The sequence below is a fragment of the Protopterus annectens genome, chromosome 4.part1 (genome assembly GCF_019279795.1).
Source record: "Protopterus annectens isolate FY-2018-M chromosome 4.part1, PAN1.0, whole genome shotgun sequence".
Lineage (NCBI taxonomy): Eukaryota > Metazoa > Chordata > Ceratodontiformes > Protopteridae > Protopterus > Protopterus annectens.
This window is the reverse complement of record NC_056734.1, coordinates 478,565,647-478,590,637: the sequence shown is the minus strand read 5'-3', so window position 1 is coordinate 478,590,637 and position 24,991 is coordinate 478,565,647. Positions and strand designations below refer to the sequence as shown.

At 41.9% G+C, this 24,991-nt stretch overlaps 1 protein-coding gene across 1 annotated transcript in view; it reads right to left on the bottom strand.

Moving 5' to 3' along the window:
* Positions 1–24,991, bottom strand: part of TFRC (transferrin receptor) — a 661,121-nt gene that overhangs the window by 617,688 nt on the left and 18,442 nt on the right. The window contains exons 4-5 of the mRNA XM_044070291.1: positions 20,814–21,006; positions 7,268–7,408 (exon numbers count right to left, since the gene is read on the bottom strand). Of these exons, the coding sequence (XP_043926226.1) occupies positions 7,268–7,408; positions 20,814–21,006 (334 nt within the window). The remainder of the gene's footprint in view (positions 1–7,267; positions 7,409–20,813; positions 21,007–24,991) is intronic.

The window sequence follows — 24,991 nt, the reverse complement described above, 5'->3', positions numbered from 1 at the left end:
ATTTGAAGGTGGAAGCACTCCATTGCTTTGACCTGTATGAATCTTGCGCCTGTTATCTGGAACCCTTAGGGCGTCTAGGTTTACCCCTTTGAGCTCTGACACAAGAAAGGACCAATTGTTTGTAGGCCAGTGTCTACTGAATCTTGGTGGCTGCACTTGTAAGTCTAACAGTTTGCATAGACTTAACTTTGTCTTCCATTTTCTTTAAAACCTCTTCCTCAATACCAAACAGGGAATTATGCTGTAAAGGTGCATCTAGCAATTCATGAGGAGGCAAATTTTGTTCCTTTAACCAGGCATGCCTCCTAATCACAGATCCTGTAACTGTGGCCCTGCAGGCCTCCAAGGAATCAAAACCACATTGTAAAATATGCCTTCCAACTTGTCAGTTGCATGCAATAATTCCTGCAATTCTTTATTTTCTCCACATTCTGAAATAAATTTTCTGTTTCAGCAATCCCATTACATGTTGTTGGTACTTTAAGCATATGAAATGGACAGTTTAAAGCCCCGATTGCCAAGGCTGCAGATGTTGAACACCCCCCCCCCATCTGTCCAGTGCCCTTTAATCTGTCGGGGGGGGGGGTAGGATTTTTTGCTGTTGAGACCTTAACTCCCTTTGGACCCTGTCAAATAGCTTCAGGATCATCAGCAGGGTTTCTAAATAAAAATTTGAGAGTCAGGGACGCTGTAATATCTGTCAGGCTTACTGGGAGCTGGAGGTAAGGAGTCAGGGGTCAAGCTTGACTCTGAAAACACATCCACGATGTCTAAAATAATGGCCAAAGGCCTGTGCAGAGGGAGAAGGAAATCCCTGAACCTCTTGATTCTGAGAGGTCTTAACACTCCCAGTGAAAATGCTCCCTCAAAGTATGCAAGGTTTCTCCAAATTAATAATCCTCAGGAGGAGATGCAGATAGAATGGACTTCTCAGCATCAGAATCCTCTTAAGGAGGTGTAGATAATTCCTGATCAGAAGAGAAATCAGAAAAAATAGAAACCGGATCTGAAGATTCATAACAGTCTTGCCTAGGCCTCTTATCTGGAGGGAGATGGGTAACCCTGATCAAGGTAATGAGGTTTTCAGCCATTTTGATAATTGTTTTTAGGCATAGAGGCCTGTGCACATGGCTCGAGTCAGTTTTTAGTTTTAGAAGTTGCTTTTGTCTGTTTTTGCAGCTATAGTCTGCTTGATATACAAATGTTGTCTGAATACACCCTCAGAAGCAGGTGTCTGCTCAGCAGCTCCGGACCCATCAGAGGGAGATGCATTCGGTCCAATACCTTCAGTATCTTGCGGCATGCTGGACTCCACATGGGTGTCTGTAGAGGCCTGCAACTCTAAGGTAGCAGGTATCAGGGGCTGCGAAAGCACCCGAGTACCAGCAAACCAGCGACTGGCTTAGAAGTTTTAGATAAACACAAGGACAAAGGCAGTCTGTACTCCGGTAGTCCAATTGCTATCAGATGACATTTCTGGGTAGTTAAATCTGTTTCATATGCAGACACTTAGTGCGTTGGTTAAATCTAGCATAAAACAGACAGCCAGGCACGTTGTGATCAGGGCCTAGGCAAGGAAAACAGTATAAATGGAAATCCTTATGAAGTATTTTGCTTCCCACAAGTAATGCAATTATTAATTTTCTGACATCGGTAAAAGGCAAGGAAAAAAAAGTTTCCTGAAAGGGGTACTTGCTTTAGTGAGGACTTTGGTTCTGTTCTGAAACTCAATATTTCAGTAGTCTGCCAACCGGCACTTGCGAAACGCTTCTGCTTCGGGCACAGCGTGGCAAGAAAGACTAAAGAAAATGGCATTGGCTGCATGTTTGATACCCCTGATGACATGACATCATGGAAGAGGAAACAGCAACTGACGCAGGACCCAAGACTTTGGAATTCAGGCCGACTAAGGGCAACCTGCCAGCATAATACCCTAAATGTAATGACTGCAACAGTGAAAAACTAAGATCAGGGTTCTATAAACCAATTCCGTTTGCCCATAATGTACACCCAAGTAGAAGGGGTTAATGATGAGACACCATCTAACAATTTAGCACTGAGTTACCAGTCAGAAAGTAGAGTCATCACTGAGAAACCATGTATTAGTTTCATTATCCCATTTTGTCTAGAGGCTAAGGAAATTTAAGGTATTTTAAGGAGAAGTTGGAATCTTTGTGGCAGAACAAGAAGTCCGAGAAATTAGGGAATGGTCCACAACTTGTTTACAGAAAAGGTAGGAATCTAAAAAGCATTTTAGAAATGGACCTAGTCATTTTGCAGAAAAGGTACCAGCCTGTCAGGTCTGCCCAGCTTTTTATGTGGGAAAGACCGACAGGAGATTAAAGGAAAGAACATATGAGCACACTTAACACATTCGGAAAAAGACTTCAACAAATGCATTAGCTAGGCATTGCACTGAGAACCCCACACATCACTTTTTCAAAGTGATGGGTCAAGTTCCTGCCAGTAAAAAAAAGGAGGCCCCCAACATTTATTGTTAGAGAAACAGGAGCTTCTCTAGCAATTCCGACTGAATTCTTACACCCCTCCAAGTTTAAATGAATTAACTTCAATTGTGTATTTTGAAGCTGAAAAGCTTAATGTAGAACATTTAAATTTAATTTAAATGCATTTCAAGATAGTTCCCCAAACAGTTTACAGTTTTGTTATGCATACACACTTTTATAACTTAACTTGTATCAAATTTATAAGTGAAATTTGATGACAGCAGACTTTTCTTTAATTCTGTGTACAGAATTGTATTCAGTAATGTCACGTGAAAGTATGTTGATAGGCTTAATGTTTTGAGAGCCAGCTGACTTATTTAAATGAAGGAAACTCATTTGTCTGAGGAAGTCTACTATTGTGGAGACGAAAAGCACTTCAATAAATCTGTGTTTGTATAGAAGTGTTGTGGTTCCAGTGGTAGTTTTTGGATTTTTGGTATTGTTTGTGTCTGATTACTCAGTGTAACATACCAGAGGACCACCAATAGGCAATGGTTGACTTGGGGGAGACACTGACCTTCCTTTGCCTTCAAGGAAAAAAAGCCTTGGCCATAAAGGCTTTAGTTTTGTCAAGGTAGTATCTTATCTGTTGAAGCACATCCAAGGTATGAAATATTTACCCCCCCAATTATTGGTTTTAGTAAAGAATACTGGGAGATTAACAGACTGAAAGCAAATGGAGACAATTTTCAGCATGAAAGGAGTAAATGTGCAACACAATCCTATCCCTGTGGAGAATGAGGAAAGGTTGCCCCACCATGACAATTTGAAGCTCAGAAATTCTGGTCCATGTTCAGCTATTGAAAAACCTTTTAACTGCTAAATATTGTATGGAAATCATCATCAACACTGCAAACGCAACCAAGATGGGGACTGCATCTGCCAACTATGGCTATTAGGTTTTGGTAATATTCCACAACAATGTTTTCTATAGATTTAGCAGATCAAAGGTTTTATAGCCAGACCCCAGAAACTCATCTTGCAGATGTCAAAGCAATCAACAAAACAAGTCTTCCACGTTAAGATCTGGAAGATCAGCTTGCCATGTTTTGAACAGTCAGTGCAAGGTTAATTTTTCAAGAGCACAGTTAAAATACCACAAAGGAAGCATTTGCTTGCAAAGGGGTCTCAAATGCAAAATTTTGCATTTCCAAAAAAAAAGAGACTTATAGGCAGACAAGTAGACATGGTTGCTGAATACATCTTAGACACAACTTGTAACTCACACAAATTTCAAGACTTGTGGGTATATTAACCCCATCTGTTAGAGACCACTTAGAAATGCTTTTCCATTTATAAAACATTTTCCTAATAGCAGGTTTTTCTGAACCAACCCCTGCTGCACATCACGAAACGGGTGCCTAAATGGAGTAGAGATCATCCAGGCCATCAGTTGAAGTTTGTCCAAACTGGGCTGTATCAGTTGTCCTTAAGACTGTATGAACAGACTTAGGAGTGAGGAAGTCTGTAGTAACTGCCTTTGCCCAATGTCATTAAAAGGAGAACCAATACTTTTTCAGGTCAAGTGGCTTATCAGAATGATCTTTGGCACTTCTGAACCTTCAGATGTACACTAAATCAGTGGAAAGGGTGGAAATGCATACAGGAACATTCCCAAGAGAAGTTAGTCCTCCAGGGATGTTCTGGAACAGAATTTCACCAACTGTCCATTTTGAGAGGCAGCAAAAAAAAAAAAAAAAATTTAGGGCGTTCCCCACATCTGGCTAGATCCTGAAGCACCACGTCCTTGAGTTGCCACTCCTGCAGTCTGCCACGATTGGTCTGATGGGCTGCATGATGTTCGAAGAGTCGGAATGCTGTAATGCCAGCTCCCAGGTCACTGCCAACAGGCAGAGTATGGCCATGCACCTTGTTTGCTGAGGTACCACAATTTGGTGTGTAACCACCAGAAGAGGACCTGGTGTCCACAGGAGGTGGACTACCAAGATATGAACCACCAACTCAGGTGCTCCAGTGGGTCCTTGAGCCCCAAGTGGCTTGCATGCACACCACCATTAACAGCTCCCAGAGTGAAGTTAAGATGAGTATCTGGCAGCTTACACTGGCACTGGAGGTGAGAAAGGAAATACTGTATATACTCAGCCAATTCCACCACCAACTCTTGCCCGATGACAGTACCAGCAACAGGGATTCCAAAGAATAAAAAGGTGCTGGGTCCAACAGTCTGACATATGAATACATGCCAGTGGTATCATGAGAATCATGGACGTCATCTGTCAAGAAAGGCTAGGAATTCTCTTGCATTAGCAACATTCACTACAGTGAATTTCCTTCCATACAGATCAGGCTGAACTTTCTGCAGTGCCCACACTATGGCTAGACTTTCTACAACTGCATAGCACTCCTCCCTGGGATGGAGCCTTGACAGAAACCACTAGGTGCTCTTCTCCCTCTGAAGAAATCTGGCCAAGTTCAGCTCCCACCCCATGGTTCGAAGCATCCACCTGCACAACAAATTCTTTGCTGTAATGTGGACTGGCTAACAGGGGGTCCTCCCATAGCTTCTGGAATGCTGCTCACATGCTGTGGTCCATACTACCTTATCTGGCCTGTTAGTCAGGTAAGCAGCTATGGTACTGTAACTGGGGACAACTTTAGTGCCCTGCTGTCCCCAAGAATGCCCTTACCTGCTTTTTGTAACGGGTGCAAGCCCTGCCTGAATGGCTTTCATTTTCACAGGTTCTGGCCTGATCTTACCACTCCCCACACTATGTCCCCGGTTTGACACCTCTGCCATATCCACCTGACATTTGCTGGGCTTAATGGTAAACCCTTCCCTCTGTAGTCTGCCCAGCACCTCCCCGATATGCTGAAGGTGCTCTGCCAGGAATGGATGTAGACAGCAATATCATGTAGGTAAGCAAGGGCACTCCTGCTCGAATATGATCTACCAACCTCTGGAAAGTTGCTGGGGCATTTTTCATCCCCAAGGGCATCTTTGTGAACTTGTACAAGCCAAAAGGAGTCAAAGGCTGACCTCTCCCAGCAGTGGAAGTCAAGGGCATCTACAAGTAACCCTTGGTAAGAGCAATGGTTGTAAGACACTTAGCCCAACCCAGTTACTCTAGGGCCTCATCTGTCCTAGGCATGGGGTAAGCTTATATTTAATTTCCTTAGTCCATATAGAACCTGGCACTGCCATCCTCCTTTGGCACCAGCGGGGAGGCCCAGGGACTGTTGTACTCTTCAATTACCCCTGGTTCCAACATCTCATATCTCCTCCCTCAAAAGTCTTGTTTGACTCGCTCAGTTACCCTATAATGGACCTGCCCAATAGGCCTTTGGGGTCATGTATCCACCTTGTGCTGCACCAGGTGGGTGCACCCTAGTTTCCCAGTGAACATGTCCCCAAACTCCTGTAACACTGCTTGGATTTCTCGAACCTGGGTAGGAGATAGTTGGGACATAGCTACCCCTTCCACTGAGGTGTCAGAGCCTCATCGAGGAGATCTGCCACCAGATCTCCCTCAGACTCCTCCTGCAATCCACTGCAAAAGCTCAGCACAACAGCTTCCCTATCACAGTAAGGTTTCATCATGTTAACATGGCACAATGTGCCCCTGCCTAGCTGTTCTAGCTTCATCACCACCTTGTAGGATCCCCCTCCCAGGCTGCTTGCAGTTTGCTGTATCCGACAAATTACCTGCTGCCCTACAGCATACTTTAGCTCAAGCATTCCTGTCATACAGACCTTTTTCTGTTGGTCTTCTGCCAGGTTCACCTGGGCCAAACCCATGAGTTCCCAGAGCCTTGTCCTGAGATTAAGGACATACGACAGATTCCTTGCGAGATTCACACTCCCCTTCCCCACTCATCACAAATTAAATCTAGAGGTCCCCTCACCCTATGTCCATACAGCAACTCAAAGGGTGAAAAAACTGCGGATTCCTGGGGAACCTCTGTAAGCAAACAGATGGGGAATATATGTGTCTGATGTTCCCTTGGACAGTGACTGCAAAGGTAGAGGTGAGTAGTAGTACCCAGGCCGACAGGGAGGCATCACTGTCACAGGATGCCAAACGTCCTGTGGATGGGGAGCTGGAAAGTGTTAAGAGTTGAGAGGCTCAGCTCTCAGACCCTACATTGCAATGCCTGAGGCAGGTAGCTGAGACACCCGATTCTTAAGGGAAGGGGGAATCTGCATACTGGGACAAAGGGTTACTGTCTAGAGTGGACCCCTGAGGGAGGGCTAGAAATAAGAGGGTACAGCAGTTGGTAGTGCCTAGAGCCTACAGTCTGGCGTTTCTAGCCATAGTCCATGATATTCCCTTTGCAGGTCATATGGGCATAAAACGTATGAAGACATATTATGCTGAACTCCTACTGGCCTGGAATTTCCAGAGATGTAACCGGGTACTGCCAAAAGGTAGGCAAGGCAGAAGATGAGGTAAGAGCTCCTTTGATGCTTTTGCCTGTGACTGAGCAGCCATTTCATTCAGCCCTACTTTTAAATGGATACTTGGCAGGTCAACATAAAGGTTCAAAATGGAAGTATTCAACAGGGCAATAGATCTGAATCTTACACCTACCAAACACAAAGGGATCCCTAGCAAAGTGAGGTGTTCAGCAAGTTACTGGTACACTGCATGCAAAGAACTACAGGACAACCACTGGCACAGCCTGTCAAGAATTACAGGTAATAAAGTAGCTTAAGATAAGGATACATTAATGTACAGAATTTTGAAATCTCAAGTTTAATAACAGGTACATAAACTACAGCAGAACGCAAATTTACAAACCTATGTTGAAACTGCAGCCGGACATAGTGTTCATCATGCCAGACCTTATTTAGGCCATAGCTTAGAAACTGTTCATGAATGGCAGCAGCATTATCTTCATCCTTCTCAGATCCTGCATCATGAGAGCTGCGAGAGAAAGCGCTAATGAAAGAGTGGTGAAAAAAAAAAAAAGTTTAACGTATTGTACTTACACAAGATCTCTTTAGTAGACAACTTTTCCTGCGACAACAAAAAAAGTACAACAGAATGCAGACATAGGCAGAATGAATGAATGCTCAAAACCATTGCGAGGGTGAATAATTTGGGACATGCACAAAACTTATATTGCAGAGTTATCCAGTTTCGTTGATGTATTTTCACAAACACCTTCATTATGTCCCCCTCGCATAATGCCTGCATAACCTTTACAATGAATGCTGCGGACAGAGTACCAGCTCAATGACAGATTAGTTTAAATTATGAACTCCTTGCCAAGTACTGTATGCAGTTAAGACTAAAAAAAAAAAAAGGTTATGACTAGGTAAGTGATCTTTACATCCATGTGTCAAACACAACGTGGTTACGAAGTCTTGGCATCTGTGCTTAATACAACTTGTTAGGATCATTGAGAGCCAATCATAACTCTTTGTAGTATTACCTATTCCATGTACTGTTACAGAACACCCCCAACCTCATTAGGTGCACAATGCCAAAGGAAAGAATGGCTTTGCTTCAACATTGCACCTTAAGTGGATTATAGTACTTTCATACAAACCAGTCATTTCTGAAAGTGTGTGATTAAGGATGGCTGCCAGTCCATATCACAAAACAAATAATTTGTATTCACTGATGCCACATGCCATACTGGTGCTTGGATTTATACTTGTAGATCAGGAGCGCTACATGTGGAGTGAAGTCAACTCTGGTTATACTAGGGACAAGCAGAAAACTTGTTAGTACTAAAAGCACAAACTTGTTAGTACTAAAAGCACATGTGCCCACAAACAAAAACTGAAACCTATCAAAGTGGGGAGGAAGTGTGTGTGTTAACAATCCATGTAAGCAGCTGCCCAAATCAAGACAAAGCAAAAACAATGCCTGTTCCAGCAACAGAAACAGATCATACAACCACGACTATAAAAACAAGCCATCCCACAGGAGACAGCCAAAAAGATTAAGCCACAAACTTTCTTCAACCCACTGAAGGAGGATTAACTACAATAAGATATGAGAGTGGGGGGTTGACATCAATGACAGAAGATTTATACCAGACGATTTATACCAGACATTCTCATTCCCTCAGGCAAACTTCTACTACACGTCAGACAGCACAAACGTGTATGGGCCATCTCAGCCCATCACTTGCAAGGACCAACAATTTCACGGCTCTTGCTGACTGTACAGTTCCTTAGAACTGGAAAGGATGTCAACAGGAGACTACTCCAGAGAACCATCATGTTTGGGGTGGGAGGGGCAACATGTTCAAAGAACAGTGCCGAGTGAGGAGAGTGTGCCAAAGCTCCAGAAACTTCAATGTGGACAGAAAAGCAGTTGGGACCTCCAGTTGGTTTATGGGTGAGTATTTCTCCCCACTGGGCTGATTCACATTAGCTCAAATTCATGCATAAAAAAAAAAAAGAGACAAAGGGGAAAAATTGAGACCTTCTTGGGGAGCCAGACTGAGGTGAAGCTTTGGTTAGTGCCTAGTCTTTATCCCTCTTATTAAATAACTATGGTCAAAAATCATACCGCTCCAAGGTCACCATGTTCTACCATGCAGTACCTGGCTTGTGGCCCTGTGACAAGATTATGGAAAGTTTCAGTCCAAATGGCCAGTTAAACTGGGTCTTCCCTAAAACTGCTTGTAAAAAAATCCTTTAGCACAGGCTTGTTCACACTATTAGCAAAAGGGGAAGGGCAAATCCCAGCTGAAAAGCAAACAGCAATCTGCAATACTGGAAAGGTTATGGGCTTCATGAGGCCAGAAAGAAAAACAGCCACAAAAACCATGTGAATAAGCATCATGGAGCGACCGTGAAAATGCATCAAAATTGGCAAAAGCCAGATGAAAAATTCCACTGAAAGTTCAAAAATGCATAGGCGAAAACTAAGACGAAACAAAAAATGCACCAAATACAATGGCCCGTGTCGACACTGGATTCGAACACCTTTCATTAAATGGAAATTGAGAAAACCACAATAAGTGGTATAACCTAAACATTAACATTTCTGCCCCCAAACGCAAATAGAAACTGACAAACATGTTCTTCCATGTTAATATGTTTTCCCACTGGGTGCTACCACATTCCAAAGGCATGTTCATTAGGTAACAGTGACCAAGTGAAGTATGAGCACTGAAGTCTCAGAAAAAAAAAGCGCGTGTGGCAAGTCCTGTTTAGCTAAAAGCCGAAAAACACGACAGGAAAACTACAACAGAATGGCACCATATTTGACTGTACATGGTATCTACTATAATCTACCACGAACAAACAGTCCTCTGATGGTGTGCAGCTAGTAGCAATCCATTTCCATTACTGGGAGCGAAAAAGACAAAAAAACAAAAAGACAAACAAAAACATGTATCCACCATAGCTTGGGGATGCGCTCTAATCTTGCACTTTAGACCAGACAGTCCTTACAGAATGGCTACTTCCCCGACAGTCCTTACAGAATGGCTACTTCCCCTTTGTAAACAGAGTACTCTGGCAAAGTTCCACGCCAAGTACTGACTGATATGAAGGCTTGGAAGGTAAAGACATACACTAGAATAGTTTCACCTACACTGGAATGGTTTCAAGACTGTCCCAAGACAAAACCTTGGAGATTGTAAACATCTCATTTATCCCAAGATGGCAAAAATGAACTAGCAGTTGTACAGCTCACCCATTTTCATGTAATACAATTCACATCTAGCTCTAACTTGGTTACTATTTGAAGTCTGTTACCACTAGACAACTGCATACTGCAGTTCACCCTCCCCAAAAAGCTTAGTGCTGTCCAGATACATGGGCTTGGCTGAACCCAGTATGCTTGAACAAAAACTCCGAATATAAAAAGGTGAAAACAAATGGTTGTCAAATGGAAAGAAACTGCCCCCTTTAGTATTTGCCCGATTTAGAAAAATCTGAGACTGTGCTTTCAAGAATGATGAGAGGAGTCTTTGAATATTGAGAGACAAAGCACACTGTCCAAAGATTCTGAAAAATTCAGAGCTAGTCACCATTTACTGTCTACCTTTGAAATGGTGTAAACCCAACCATGAATTAAATCAGCTGCCAAGCTGTCAAAGTGCTGGAATTTTCTGACCAAAGAAAGGCAAAAAGAAATGTATAACCCAAGTGCAAGCAGTTTTCATCTTAATGGCTGAAACTAGTCTGGGGTGTTCAGGCTTTCCGCTGCTCCACACTGCTGTTGCTGTTCTGAGGAGACTGACAGGTCTTCAATAAAAAGCTTTAAACGTCCTGAAACGCATTAACAGGGTGGAAGGAACAGCAGTAACAAACAAGCATCTCACAGTTGGTCAATTTGCTAGTATGCTAAACATGGCATCAGTTACACACATGACAGCTTAAGTATTTTATGCCAGATCAACTAGGAAGCATCTCCAACTGAAATACCATAGTAATTATTTCTAATCCTCAATGAAGTAAATGTTGGTGTTCTAAATATAAATTTTACTATAAAAATGTACAAACACACATTATACTTAATGAACTGGATGGGGCACTACTGAACAATTATAGTTTGGTATTGCCTACCATCTTATCTGTACATGTTCCCTCTATTAAAGAGCTACTGGTGGACAAATGTGTCCAGGGCAGATCCATTTTATATCCTTTTATAGTTATTCATCCTTTCCTCAGCAAGCATTTTTATTCTCCATTTCCTCCCATATTACCAAGGGCTTGTTGCAATAAAGGGTATGCAACTTCTTGTAGTCTAAAGCTGGAGCAATTCAAGTAAACATCTAGTCATCAGTTACGACCTTCAGAAATGCTGCTCTATTCATACACAAGCACTTTAACTGCAACTCCTCGCTGACTGACATATGCATATTGTATTTCTCAGCCAATACGCTTTTCATTTTCCTCTGCAAACAGCATCAGCACCTCTCCTCCTCTGTGGGAAATACTGGCTTTTCCATCTGAAGATGAAACTTTCCTACGAGCTCTCATACGAGAGGTAATTTTATAATTAGCAACCATCTATTTCATTCTTCCAGCTTAAACATCCCTTATGCAGGATAGGCGAGTTTGTGGTATTGTTGCACAACAGCCATTACAATAATGCTTCAATACACTCCTATACAAGAGGAAATGGGCACAATATGCCTGTGTAAGCAAGCAATACCATAAAGAAAGCTGTTATTCTAAGTTTATTCTCTGGCAAAGGTGAACAAAAACCTTTCCAATACTATGCAGACAAGTATGCAGCTGAATGTTATAGATTCATTTCATTCCGTGGAGAGGGAAACAGTCTAGTCTCCCCATGCATCAATTTTCATGCAGTGGTTCACTGCCTGGATACCAGTTTCCAGCAAAAAAGGCATTTTGCACTACCATGTCCAAAAAAGATTTTTATGGAAAAGCTATATACCCAAGGTAATCAGCTGAACTCTGAAAGGACACAAGTTAAAATGTCAATGCCATTACTTCCAGACCAAGAATTAAATGCCTGTACAGAGCGTGCTGGAAACATGGGGTGGACTTGCATGAATATTCTGTCCGCCCTACCTGTACTACACAAAGGTGATTTAGACAATTGGGGGGGGACTTAAGTGCAACTCCAGAAAAGTAACAGAGCACAGTTGTCTGTTGCTGTAATAAAGCTTTGTGCAGTATGGTTAAATGGCAAGTATACAGAGCTAGCAGACTGAACAGCAACCAGACTTCTTAATTATGTAGGTAAAAATACCATCTACAAACAGCAAACAGAAAAGCTTGTTCTGTTTGTAAGAAACCCATTTGCAAATACTTTATTTTGGAGAATGGGTGTCAAATGAGGTACCCCCCCCTTACAATCACCACAGACCATTTAATGGCATCAGCTGTGAAACTGTACTGTCACCATAAGATTTTGGCAATCATGCCAAGTCCAATACTTCCCACTGTCACTAGGCAGGAACATGACAGCTCATAGGAATATGCATATACAAATATGCCTCTGATAGTTACAGATCCAGTCATGATGTGGCTAACCACCAAAACAGCCTCTATCACATTAGCAACCGGATCATTTTTGTCAGGAAAAATCCACTACGCTGTGGTAGTATAAAAAGAAAAAACATCTGGTCAGCCCCCCCAAAAAAGCAACCTTTAAAAACTCCCACCTTTTCCTACAATTTGCACTTTAAAGCTTTTGTTTCCTTGTCTTAGTAAGGAAAAGCTCACCCACTTTCTTTTTTTAATCTCACTCTCCAGAAATTGGTCCCCATCTAGAGGATATCACACAGACTCAGAAAGCTGTAGTTTTCTCTGGTACTGGTAGGAAGTCCCTCGGATAAAAGATGCAAGACAGTTTTCCTCTGTCTATTGCAGACAAAGAATCTGCATCTATTCACAGCTGCTTCCAAAGTATCCATGCCTTTCATAGCAAAGCAATTCCAGTCAAGGGTTCCACGGCAGTTGTCATCTGACAATTTACATAAAACAGCATCACAGCAATGTAATGCTAACCTTTACTTAAGATAACTTATCAAAAGTATGTGACATGTAGAGAAGTCATTTTCTTCTATCAACACACTTTCATGCTCCCCAGGACAGGCCAAAATCAGGACTGCGCTGCAGGAACACAGGTAGCAACCCCATCAATTAGGTGCAGTGATATACAATGTCTTTTATGCTTTGTGACATCCTTCCAGAGGGTGTTTCATATCTGATGCACAGATTCATGGGAAGAGACATCACCCACTAACCAAATCAATCCTTAGACAGGTGAAATGCATTAGTTAGGAAATCTATTGCATCTATATACACATACATCCACCCCCTTCCTCCACACACACGTGTACATATAAAAATGTGTACAATGGAGAAACTTTGTGCGCATGCGTGCACGCTTGCATATACAACTAGTGACACTTTACCAAACTGCAGATTGGGATGTGAAGATAAATTATCTGAATTGTATAGTTCAACCAAAACTGGTTATTTGGTATAAAAGGATCACTGTCTGTACTGCACAGTACAGTTGATTCATGGTTTTAAACCAGTCTGTTACAATGCTTTCCTTCAATAGAAGTTTTGTACATTTTTGTATATGTAACCATGGAGCTTTTCTCCATGGGTATCCACTGAGATAAGGGGGTCATCTCAGTTGGGACTTCCCCCAACAATGTAAATAAGTAAACAGAAGTGATTGGGGGCTGAAGCTCCAGGCTGACACGTATTTTGTTTTTGCCACTGTACAAGGGATAATGCAGATGTACACAATATATACTTGAGCATCTGAGCCATTTGTGTCTCATTGGCATTGCCCATGTTCAGGTTGGTCACTCAACTGCTGAGTTCCTAGTTCAACTGGGAGTTTGCAAGGGTTAGAGAAATATTTAATGGGTGCAGAGAAAAATGACCCTCTTTAGCAGCAGCAAGTATTCCTACAGTAGTTGTGCACATCATTTAACGAGATAGCATGGTTTTCCAGTTCACCATCTGCCAAGTAAAGAGCAAAACATACACAGATGTCTTAAATTCCTACAATACCCCCCCCCCCCAAAAAAAACAAAACAAAAAAACAAAATCTTTCAACTACAGCGACTGGGAAATAGATTCACTTTCCAGTCCCTTAAATTTTACTATATCAAGGAGACAGGTTTACAGAATAGACACCAACTGCAGAACAAAAACATGCTACAAGACTGGGCCTCAGAAAAATGGTTAGCTGAAGTTAAGGAATAGAAAGTAATTTTGTTTTGAAACTTAGTAAGCAAAGAAAATGAGTTTCTAAAACTCTCAACATGCCCCTGATTTTAACTCAGATTTTAGCTTTGTCCCTCTTAATCCCTCCTAAAACAGATAACTTTTGGAGAAAATGTGGTGAATTACCCTTAGACAATTAAGGTTTTTACAGATTTTTTTTTTTAGTAAAAGTTCCACTGCAGGTACTGGGGAACAGAATGTCAAATCCCTTCCTTTCCAGGTAGCGGCTGACACATGAAACTGCAAGACTAAATGCAGAGACAGTCTTGTCACCTCAGAAAGTGTGGGGGAGGGGACTAAACTCATTCTTTCACTACAAAAGGATACTTTGGCCAAAGGCCTGCAATTCAGCTATTTTTGGTTGCGGCTGTACAGCTCTTTAGTATGGTATAAAACAGGCACAGAGAATCAGACAGACAAAATGAGGGTCATTCCAGGAAAAAAAAGCAGTCCTATTACAGAAGGTAGACAAGATTATACCTCAAAGGGATGGGAATACACCACTACTTAATGTCTAGCATTGAAACTGTTTTGTACCTGTGTAGCCCATGTTTAGCAAGTGGGATTGTTAGAGGCTACTCACTGAAAATGCTTGTACCTGTGTATACGATGTTTAGCAATTAACCAGCACTGGTGTAAAACGCCAACTCCACGTGTCTGTTACCTTCACAAACACCTGGCTGGTCGCTGTAGTACTCGCTCTAGGTTTATAATGTATCTTGCATACTGTCGGAATATTTGTTTTTGATACTGCTTGTATAGTCTGCTGCTGTTATAGAACTATTGAGTAGTTGTGTCTCCAGAAGTGATTTTGACCATCTCCTGGTGACATTGTTCTTTTACATGGATGTACATAGCTTTCCCTGTTAACCTGATTAGTTTTTGTGTCTCCTGAATTGATTTGAATATCTCCTGGCGACTTTGCTTTATTTTCATATGGTTGTATCTGACTTTTACTGTTTGATAGAGCAAGTTGATCACTCATCAGCAAAGTAGGCCTGCTGAGTTCAAATGTGTTTTACCTATATTAACAGTCTTTATCACCAGGATATTGTATTATTGTCTGTTTCACTGGCTGTTTTGTGCTTATGTCTCTTTCTTTTACCTGCTTACTACTTTTTAAAACAATAAGGTGTTACTATTATTTTGTGACTAACTCTACTCATTCTCTACCTTCTACCTCTAGCTTTTACTCATTCTCTACCTTCTACCTCTAGCTTTTGCCCTGTATTTTTCCCTTGGGACCCTGCCTGGGTGAATACATATTCTCAACTAAAGTTACCTACTCTATTCCACACTTTTGCGTAGGGAATATACCGCTCTGCTGCCTCAATCCCCATTTTTGAAATTGGAACAGAGTCTCCCAGTGGAAACAGAAAGTATGTGCATCTGTTGCTACTTGGGCTTCTACATCTTTTAACTCCTGCTTGTTAGTTTTGTAAAGCCATCTCCCTGCCAGGACAGCCAGCAGCCCAAACCCTTCTTATTTCTCCCTCTCTATTCTCTCTCCCATCTTTATCCGAGTTTGCCAGCTCTTCCTTATTCCATCCTATTCAGTCCCAAGTCCTTCCTAGTGGGCCTTGTACATTTCTGCATTGCCTACTAGAAGGCGTCCCCTCCTCATTCTCATTACTTTTCTCCAATATTTTCTTGCCTTCTCTGCTTTTACTTGCACTCCCCACTCTCTCACCCATACTTTTGCCCACTTTACCTATTAAATATTGAACTCTTCTTACCCTGTTACAACTTACTCACTCCCGAAACATATGCTCCACTGACTGATTGGCTCTCGATCCTCTCCCGGTGTCTTCCCGCTCCATTCGCCCTTTGGGCTCACTCCGCTCCCCTACCCTGCCCCCAAATCCCACCCACCCCTAGTGCCTCTAGCTATATCCCTCTTGTTACCACACCCACTTCCTCCCTACACCAATCACCCACAACTCCCAAGACACACCCCCTATCAGCCTATCATCCAATTGTAACCACACCTACAGCTAACCTATACTACTACACTTCATTTCTAAACTCACACCCCTAGCAGTATTCTTGCTAACTCTTTACTCCACTCGACCCTGTTACACTTTTCTTTACCCACTGCGAATTAAACATACAACATATATAAGACAACCAAAACACTTAACACCAAGTAACCTTTTCAGTCATGCCTTTAAATCCCCCATCTATCTCTATTTCACTATTACTATCTCTTAAACTATCATATCTTTATTACCTCACCCAACCTCCTACTTCTTACCATTCACAACTTTCACACAACTTACCACCTGAACTCCCCTCTCACCCTTACACTTTCTCCCCATCTATACCCAATAACACAACTTCTAACATTCTCATTCAAAGTTTTCCCCTCACTGAGAAACCCTATCCCCATAGCAGCCAAAGACCCTCTGACCATCACTACAGATCCTAATAGTTTCCTTACTCTACTCAATTACCTTTCGAACCCAATCTTTCATCTCATCACCAGCCTTCTATCTGGCGACATCCATCCCAACCCTGGCCCCCCCACCTCTTCCTCCTCACACAGGCCAATATTTTTTACTTCTCCAAACCCACAAAGTATTGTCAATAAAGTCCCTACCCTCCATGCATGGCTCATGTATAACAAACCTGACATACTATATTTCAGAAACACGGTTAAAACCCTCTATAAAAGATTCTGAAATTACTCCACCTAGCTATTCAATCATTAGAAAAGACAGGACCCAGAAAAAAGGCGGTAGAGTTGCTCTCCTATATTCTTCTTCCTTGCTAGTTACTCCCTATAATAAACCTACTCCAAAATTTAACAATGCTGAAGTACTCCTCACTCTCCTACAAGTTAACAAGCACAAACACATCTGTCTAGCATCCCTTTACATCCCCCCAGGGGACAATATTTCTACACTCAAAAACATCCTCTCATGGCTCTCTAACAATATCAGCAATGAAACCATAATCTTAGGAGATGTAAACATCAACTGGGCCTCCATCCAGTCTTCAACCAACAATCTTAATATCAACCTATTTAAGTTTTCCCAGCTAATCAACACAACACACACCCATCAACAAACCCCTCCTGTGGCACCATCCTTGACTGGATTCTAGTGTCACATCCCCACTATTTCTCAGACAGTGGTACTCTTCCTGACCCTCTTAGTGATCACTTCCCTACTTTCACTCGCCATCTCCCTTGCATCTCTTACCGCACCCATAATTTCATCTCTACCCGCAATGACAAAAACTTAACCCATCAACCTTCATATATTCTCTAAAAGCAATTAATTGGAACAATCTAAAGTCACTACCTTTAGAAGACGCAGTTGCTCACTTCAACTTTTTCTTAGAAATACTGGACTCCCAAGCCCCTCTAAGAACAAAAAGAATAAATACAAATTCTGCCCCCTGGTTAACCAAAACCACACTATCAATCATGCGCCTTGGAGACAAAGCCTGGGGACTCTAGAACAACTTATTGCTTACAAAACCCTTCGAAATAAAGTAAAACAGCTTATAATCTCCGACAGAAAAATACTTCTTCACACTCCAAAACAAAACTAACCCTCAAAAATTCTGGAAGGGGATCTCTACCCTCCTAAACCCTAGCAAACCACACACCCCAACCCCAGACCCAAATAGCCCAGACCTAGATCTAGCTACACAGTTCAACTCCTTCTTAGACTCATAGCAAACTCACATCCTCCTCCTCACACCCCTCCTCATTATCTAATACACCCCCAATCTCTCCTGCAAACAGCCCTACCATCATCACCACTTCCTCCTCACTCTCATCTTCCTCAAGTTCTCTCTCCCAACTCTTCTATATTCTCATTTAAACCTATTCCCACTTCCACCATAAAGAAACTCATTCAGAAACTGAAGCCATGTACCAACGCTCCTGACAACATTCCCTCTTACTTCCCAAGTATAGCCGCAGAAGCAATTGCCTATCCCATCAGCATTCTAATCAACCGCTCCATCCATGAATGCACAGTGCCCCTACTATGGAAGCAAGGCTTTCATCATCCCCCTCCATAAAGGGGGCAACAATTGCAACGTCAACAACTTCCATCCTATTGCTATCCTGTCCCCAATATCTAAACTTCTGGAAAAGTGTATCCAGCTTCAACTCCTACCACATCTTAGATAACCTTTTAACCCCTACACAACACAGATTCAGGCCAAATCATAGCACTATGACAGCCCTCCTGTCCTTTCTTGAGACTGTTAGAGCACGCGATTCCGGCCACATTGTCTCTACCTTACTACTTGACCTCTCCAAGGCCTTAGACACTATTTCACACAGCCTGCTCCTATCCAAACTGTCAGAACTTAACCTCTCTCCCTCCTCCATAAATTGGTTCTCCAGTTATTTATCAAATAGATACCAAGCTGTAATATGGAAGAAGGCCACTTCCTCTTTCCTTAGTACCCCCACTGGAGTTCCCCAAGGATCTATTCTTGGTCCCCTCCTCTTTAATATATTTATAAATGACTTCCACAAATCCATTCCATTTGCAATCATCATCCAATATGCAGACGATTCTACCATTATCTGCTCTGCCACCTCCCCCTCTCTGCTCCAAAAACTTACTCAGGAAGCTCTCACAATTACTGAGCATTGGATGAAAATAAATCACTTGGCACTCAATGCCTCCAAAACAAAACTAATGGTATTTACCCCCCTCCAAATCCACATATTTCGATACAAACTCTCTCAATTACCAGCCAAAACAACTCACCCTTGAAACTGGTATCTGAAACTAAGCTACTAGGTGTTCAAATTTACAATCAGCTTAAATTCAACTCCCATCTACAACTAAATATTAAAAAAACTCATCAAAAACTAGGTATGCTCTACCGTCAGAATCACTATCTTACTAGCTCCTCCAAAATCACTCTTCCTCCTTTCTCATCCCCTCTCTTCTCTACGGGGCTCCATTACTGACCAATCTTCAGACCTCTCTAAAAAGCCAGCTTTCCTCCTGCTATAACAAAATTGCCAAATTCGCCAATAGCCATAGGTCCTCCACCCACCACTGTTCCTCTCTCCAAAAACTAAATTGGCTCGAACTACCTAATCATCTCATCCCTCAGTCTTCTGCCTTCAAAATGCACCTACCAAATAGAGTCTTAAGGTCCAACAATCAAAACCTACTTGAAGTTCATAAACCATCTTATCCCCCAGGTAAACACTTATTATCCTCTAACTTTTCCCGTCTCTGGAACTCACTCCCCACCATCCATTCGTACCACCTCTAACCACTACATATTCAAAAAATCTCTCCATACACATCTCCGGTCCCAATGGGATTTTCTTGCTCCCACCCCTCATAAATATATGGCATCTTACCTCCTTTATGCTTTGATACTCAACTTTACCTAACAAAGCTTGTGTTCCTTCAGAATAACTACTGTGTAATGTAATGTTATGTTCCTTCTCAATTACTACTCTGTTATGTAAATCACATTACTGTCTCAGCTCACTTCACATTAATCTTCATTTATTGTATTGAATTGAATGCTTCTTGAATTTTTGAGCTAAAATGTTTTATCTACTACTTGTATAATTATATTTAGCAATCTTGTGTATGTACCTAATTTTTGTCTGTGCTGGAGCTTTTCTCCCCAGGACTCCATTGAAAACGGGTTCTTTTGGCCCAATGGACTATCCTGGTAAACCAACTGCAAATAAATAAAATAAATAGCAAGCATGGCGCAAAGCCAAAGCATACTTAAAATGGATTATGGAAAAAAGTTGAAAAACCAAGATCACGATATATGGAAAAACAAAAATTCTATAAACACTGAAGGATTTTGGCATGTTGAAACAGCACAGAAGACAAGTGTAAATAGTTCTAAGGTGGAAGCTTCCTTTAATTTGGTCCAAATGTCAGTCACAATCTTTGTAAAATGACTGGTGTGGCAGCGAGTGCACAAAAGTGTGACCAGACTTCCAGCAAAGTTTAAACCATTGGTACAAACTCCATATCGGCAATCCAGACTAAAATAAGTAAGATCAGTGGTAAACAGTCACAGCAAAATGAATATATTAAGTCAGTATCCTTCAACCAGTATTATAGGTGAAATTTTCCTTAATGCAGGATTACAATGTATGGAGTTCTCTGCACAATGTTATCTGCATCATAAAATTACAAAGCAAGCATTCTTTCCGGATAAAAATAAAACAGTATCTCAGCAGAAAGCACAACACACAAAACACCCACCAACACTCGTAGATATATAAAATACTTTCAATAAAATACTTGAGTCTGTAAGCGCTTTCACCAAGTAAACACTGGCTTCAGATTGGAAAAAGGACAGATGGGGGACGACAACTCTCATCCATTGCTGAAGTGCATCTGAAACAGTTAAGGGAAAATACTGCACTCACAGAAGTACTAATGCTTTATAGCACAAAAGGGTACCTTCAGCTCAAGTCACACCAAAAATGTAGTGCAAGTTGCTTGTACTCAGACTATTAAAGCACAACTTTAAGAAAAAAAAGTGTTCATAAAAGGAAACATGAATTTAACTTCTTTAGCAAGGGTCCAGCAAAGGAAAAAATACTATATTTCCTTGAAGAGCCCCTTCACCAATTGAGGACAATGTGCATTATTCCAACTCCAAAAAGCATTCTTAGAAATACTCACTTGATGTTATCTTCAAACGAGGTAAGCTTTATTTTTTTTGACAGCATTTCCTTTAGATCATTCCAATACAAGACGAGTTCATCATATTCCTCAATGTCCTGGTTTGTTGTATCAGCTCCATCAGCAGAAGCACACTGCTGGCAACCTCCATCTTTAGACCTACTACGATATGCAAGATACCCAAGCAGAAATCCTGAAAGGGAAAGGTATTTAAAAATTAGAAAGACTTCACAGTATTAAAAAATGTGCACTTAATCAACTACAGTGCAGCTTTTGTAGCAACTGCACATACAAGTTACCATAAACAGTTGTGAAAGCTGAACTTAACAGCAGATGCTAAAATGATCAATGCTGCTCTAGCCTTAGATATATGGGTTATAGCCTGCCAAGGATACAACAGCAAGCCAGCTTACAAAGTTTCAGGGCACCCTCCCCACCCCTGTCAAGCAGTCTCGACTACAAGACAAGTCTGGGCACAAAGCTCTGAGTTTTCCTGCCAACAGAGGCTGATCCCTGAAAAGAGAATGCAAACAAACAGTGTCTACTACACCCAGGCATAACAAAACACACTAAAAAACAAGGGGGTAGGGAGTGGCTACTGCAACAGTGATCATTTGAACATCTGTTATGGCAAGTTTACCTGGTAAACTGCACTGTGTTCATATTTACTGCTGCAGCAGCCCTGGCTATATAGATAGACTACCACAGCAAACTACATTCGGGAGGTGGAAGCAGAAGGGTCTAAGGGCCCCCTAGAGAATGGCCCTAGCAAAGCTTTATCCAGCTCTAAGGAAGGAATAGACTTTCTAGCGCTTTGTAAAAGTATGTACAGAAGACCAGACAGCAGGCTTCTAGAATCCGACTTACACGCCACAGATGAGTTGGCCTTGACTGGGACACATGTTTGTCTAAAGCTATTACTGGCTAAACTACCAAATGGAAATGGTCCATTTTAAACACAGGTTGTCCCTTCGTACTCTAACAAAACCAAAGATCTAAAAATTAGTCGTCATGAGGGGCCAATGGAAAGAAAAAACAGGGATACGGCTTAACTCTGATACCATTTCAGGCATAAAATAATGACAGGGTTGACTCACCATAACAGCTTGCAACCGATTCTTGCAGAGCTCACAGCAATCAGTAAAATAGTTCTCCATTTTAAGAAACTCAAATCTGCCAGATTACCCGATTCCAATATTCCAAGTAGGAACAATCGCAAAACCCCTTTCAAGAACATTTTGAAACAAGACTGCACTGAAAGAAGGGTCTATGGGAAGACATACTGAAATGGCCAATAAATTAACAGTGTTAGAAGAAAGAATAGCAAGTCTCACAAAAATTGTAAAACCAGACAACTAGCTCTGTAATAAATGAAGGTTACATTGTTGACACCAACTATAGATTAGCAGTGGAAAGGATTTTCTAGTAGCAGTCTTTTGCCTCCTTTAGTACATGCTGCACGCACTCAGAAAAACAGGTGCCCAAGAGGAATTAGGACCCTAGCATCCAGCCATTCAAATGGATGACTGATGCTGGGGTGTATCAAACACCCCTGGTATTGAGTATATCCAGCCTGTGCGGAAGCTTGTGGCAATTGCCCCTGACCATTTCCAGAGAGAGAACCCACAGCTGCCTGGGCCAGAAGGGAGTCAACGATCTTGGGTTATTTCTTCCAAGTCTTCAGAAGTACACTGGGTATTAAGTGGAAAGGAATCAAGGATCATTCCTGTCCACAGAAAAAGGCATCCTTCTTGCAGATTCCTGGAACAGAATCTTGCCAGCTGATTGCCTCTCCTCTGAACAAAGGTCACTTGAGGAATTTCCCCCCAAAGACTGATGAAATGTTGGAACCCTGCTGGAATTTCCCCCCAAAGACTGATGAAATGTTGGAACCCTGCCCAATCTAGCTTCCATTTACAAGGGTTTGCCCTGATCCTGCTCAGCTTATCTGCCACACAGTTTTGCTTTGAGTGACTAACATGCCTGTAGACTGATAATGACCAGGTTTCCCTTTACCTATTTATGTACCACAGGTGTGTTTATTGCTGTACCCACTTGCTGTCCAAGGGGCCGAAGCAGATTCCGTGACTCGAGTGCCCAGATCAATGCAAGCACCTCCTTGATATTTATGTGCTAGAGTCTATCCTTAGTGTCCCACACCCCCTGCACTTCTCTAGAAACTGCTTCCCAAGCGAAGTCTGAAGCATCTGTGGTGACTCTCTGCTTTGGAACATGGAAAAGCCAGAATTATGGCTATTTGTCTCCACCAAAAGAGTTCTATTCTAAAACCCCAGCACTGGAATTTAAGGTGTTTATATGCTGGGACCAAATAGATTTCAGATACCAATGAATTTCATGTTAAGTCATGACAAAGGTATCATGAGAATCAGACCAGAAAACCCAAACTTCTCAGGTATTCCCTTGTAGTGACGGAAGTCTGAGGGAGCCAAGACATTTGAATGTTCTTTTGGAATCCCAGTCAGTAGAAGAACTTTCCCCCAGGAGAGAGATTCCAAAAACCTTGAAAATGATGCAGTGGATAACCCAAAGGGTAAGGCAGAGATCCACACAAAATCTTAAGAAAAGTGATTACCAGGAATGCGATAACACTATGGTGCCCATCAGGAAACCTCAAAAGAGTTACAGTTAATAGGTTGTGAAGTAACATTTTGAATTTGAGCACCATTAGAAACCAGTTTGGAAAGAGATACAGACCTGGTCTGTAAGCATTTTATGACACTAGAACATCCTTGAATATAATCCATTCCCCACCTGGGAAGGGGAAGCTGGTTCTATTACTCCTTGGGACAACATGTAAAGAACAGTTGGAAACCAGAGTCTGATCCTCAGGATGAGGAATGAGTCCCTAGAAAAGAAATTTCTTCCCACTGCCACACGAAACCCTGGGGCTACATTTTCAGAAACATTTGTCTGAAATTTGCCAAAGAGAAAAAAAAAATGGAGATTCAGCCTTTCTGAAGAGAAAGGGGCCACAGTGAGAGGGGACTACAAGGTCTCAAATAGTCAAACCTTATACAATTAAGTATAGTCCAAGTCTAAGGCATTTTAGAACTCCCCTGCCATTTCTTCTTAACATGTCCATTTACCTGAATTCTGTAAAGGCAGTTTACTTTTGCCAAACCCAGATGAGAAAAAACCCCTTTGACAATTTGGAAAAGGAAGGCCGAAAATCTTGGACATTCCCTGATCAGCTTGCTGCTTCTCACTTTTTGATCACCTTTGCAGCAGTGGTGCTATACAATCTCCAGCAAAGGGAAAATTTACACTTTTACATCATGTGGGAGGTTATGAGAATGCAGGTAGTAGTATCAGTCATACACAGTAAACTATAAGTAGTGACCTGTGAAAGCGAGCAGTTTTGCCTTCACAAGAAGCTGTAGATAGAACTCTGAATTGTCAAACTTCTAAAAACCAAAGTTGCAAATGTATACACTCTTCTGATAAGGATGGAAAATTTTTGATGGTTATAGGAAGAGTACGATCGGAACTAACCAAGTGCTTGGCAGTGGAATTTACCAAGGTTATAGCTGCTGGGTCAAGTTTGGGAATAGTGTATAACAAGACAGAGGAACTTCACACATCCACAGTTGACTATCAGGAAAACTGCAGGTAGTAAGACACATTCTCTAAAGTAGATAGATGACCAAGTTGTAGGTTCTGGAAAAACTCTTCGGGGGGGGGGGGGTCCCTCACTTTGCCAGAAACTACATTACAAGAAGGATCAATAGCCAGAATTCAATTCTGAGCCAGTCCCAGTAATTTCAGGACGGCTGAATTGCAGTTTGACAGGAAAAATGGGCCAAACTTTCTACTAATGGCAGCAGCAAATTCCTCAGGGGTGGGCCCAGCACTCCCTGTTCCCTCTCCCAGGACTGATGAGTAGCTTTCCTTTGCCCACTGAAGGGACTCCCAAAGCTGTACAGGACAATAACCTCCAGTGGATAGTGGCTTTAAGTACCACACCAGAGGGAGCTGGTGTAAAAATGGCCACAGTTGAGTCACCCACCTGCAGATGAGGCAAATTGCAGGACTGCTGTGATGGCAAAGGTTAACTTTGTGGCTGGAAGGACTGACCAAAGGACCAGTCTACTGCTTGGTAAAGCCAAAAATGGTGCCTCTTACGTTGGACAAACAAGCAGCAGATGCAAGTACTACCA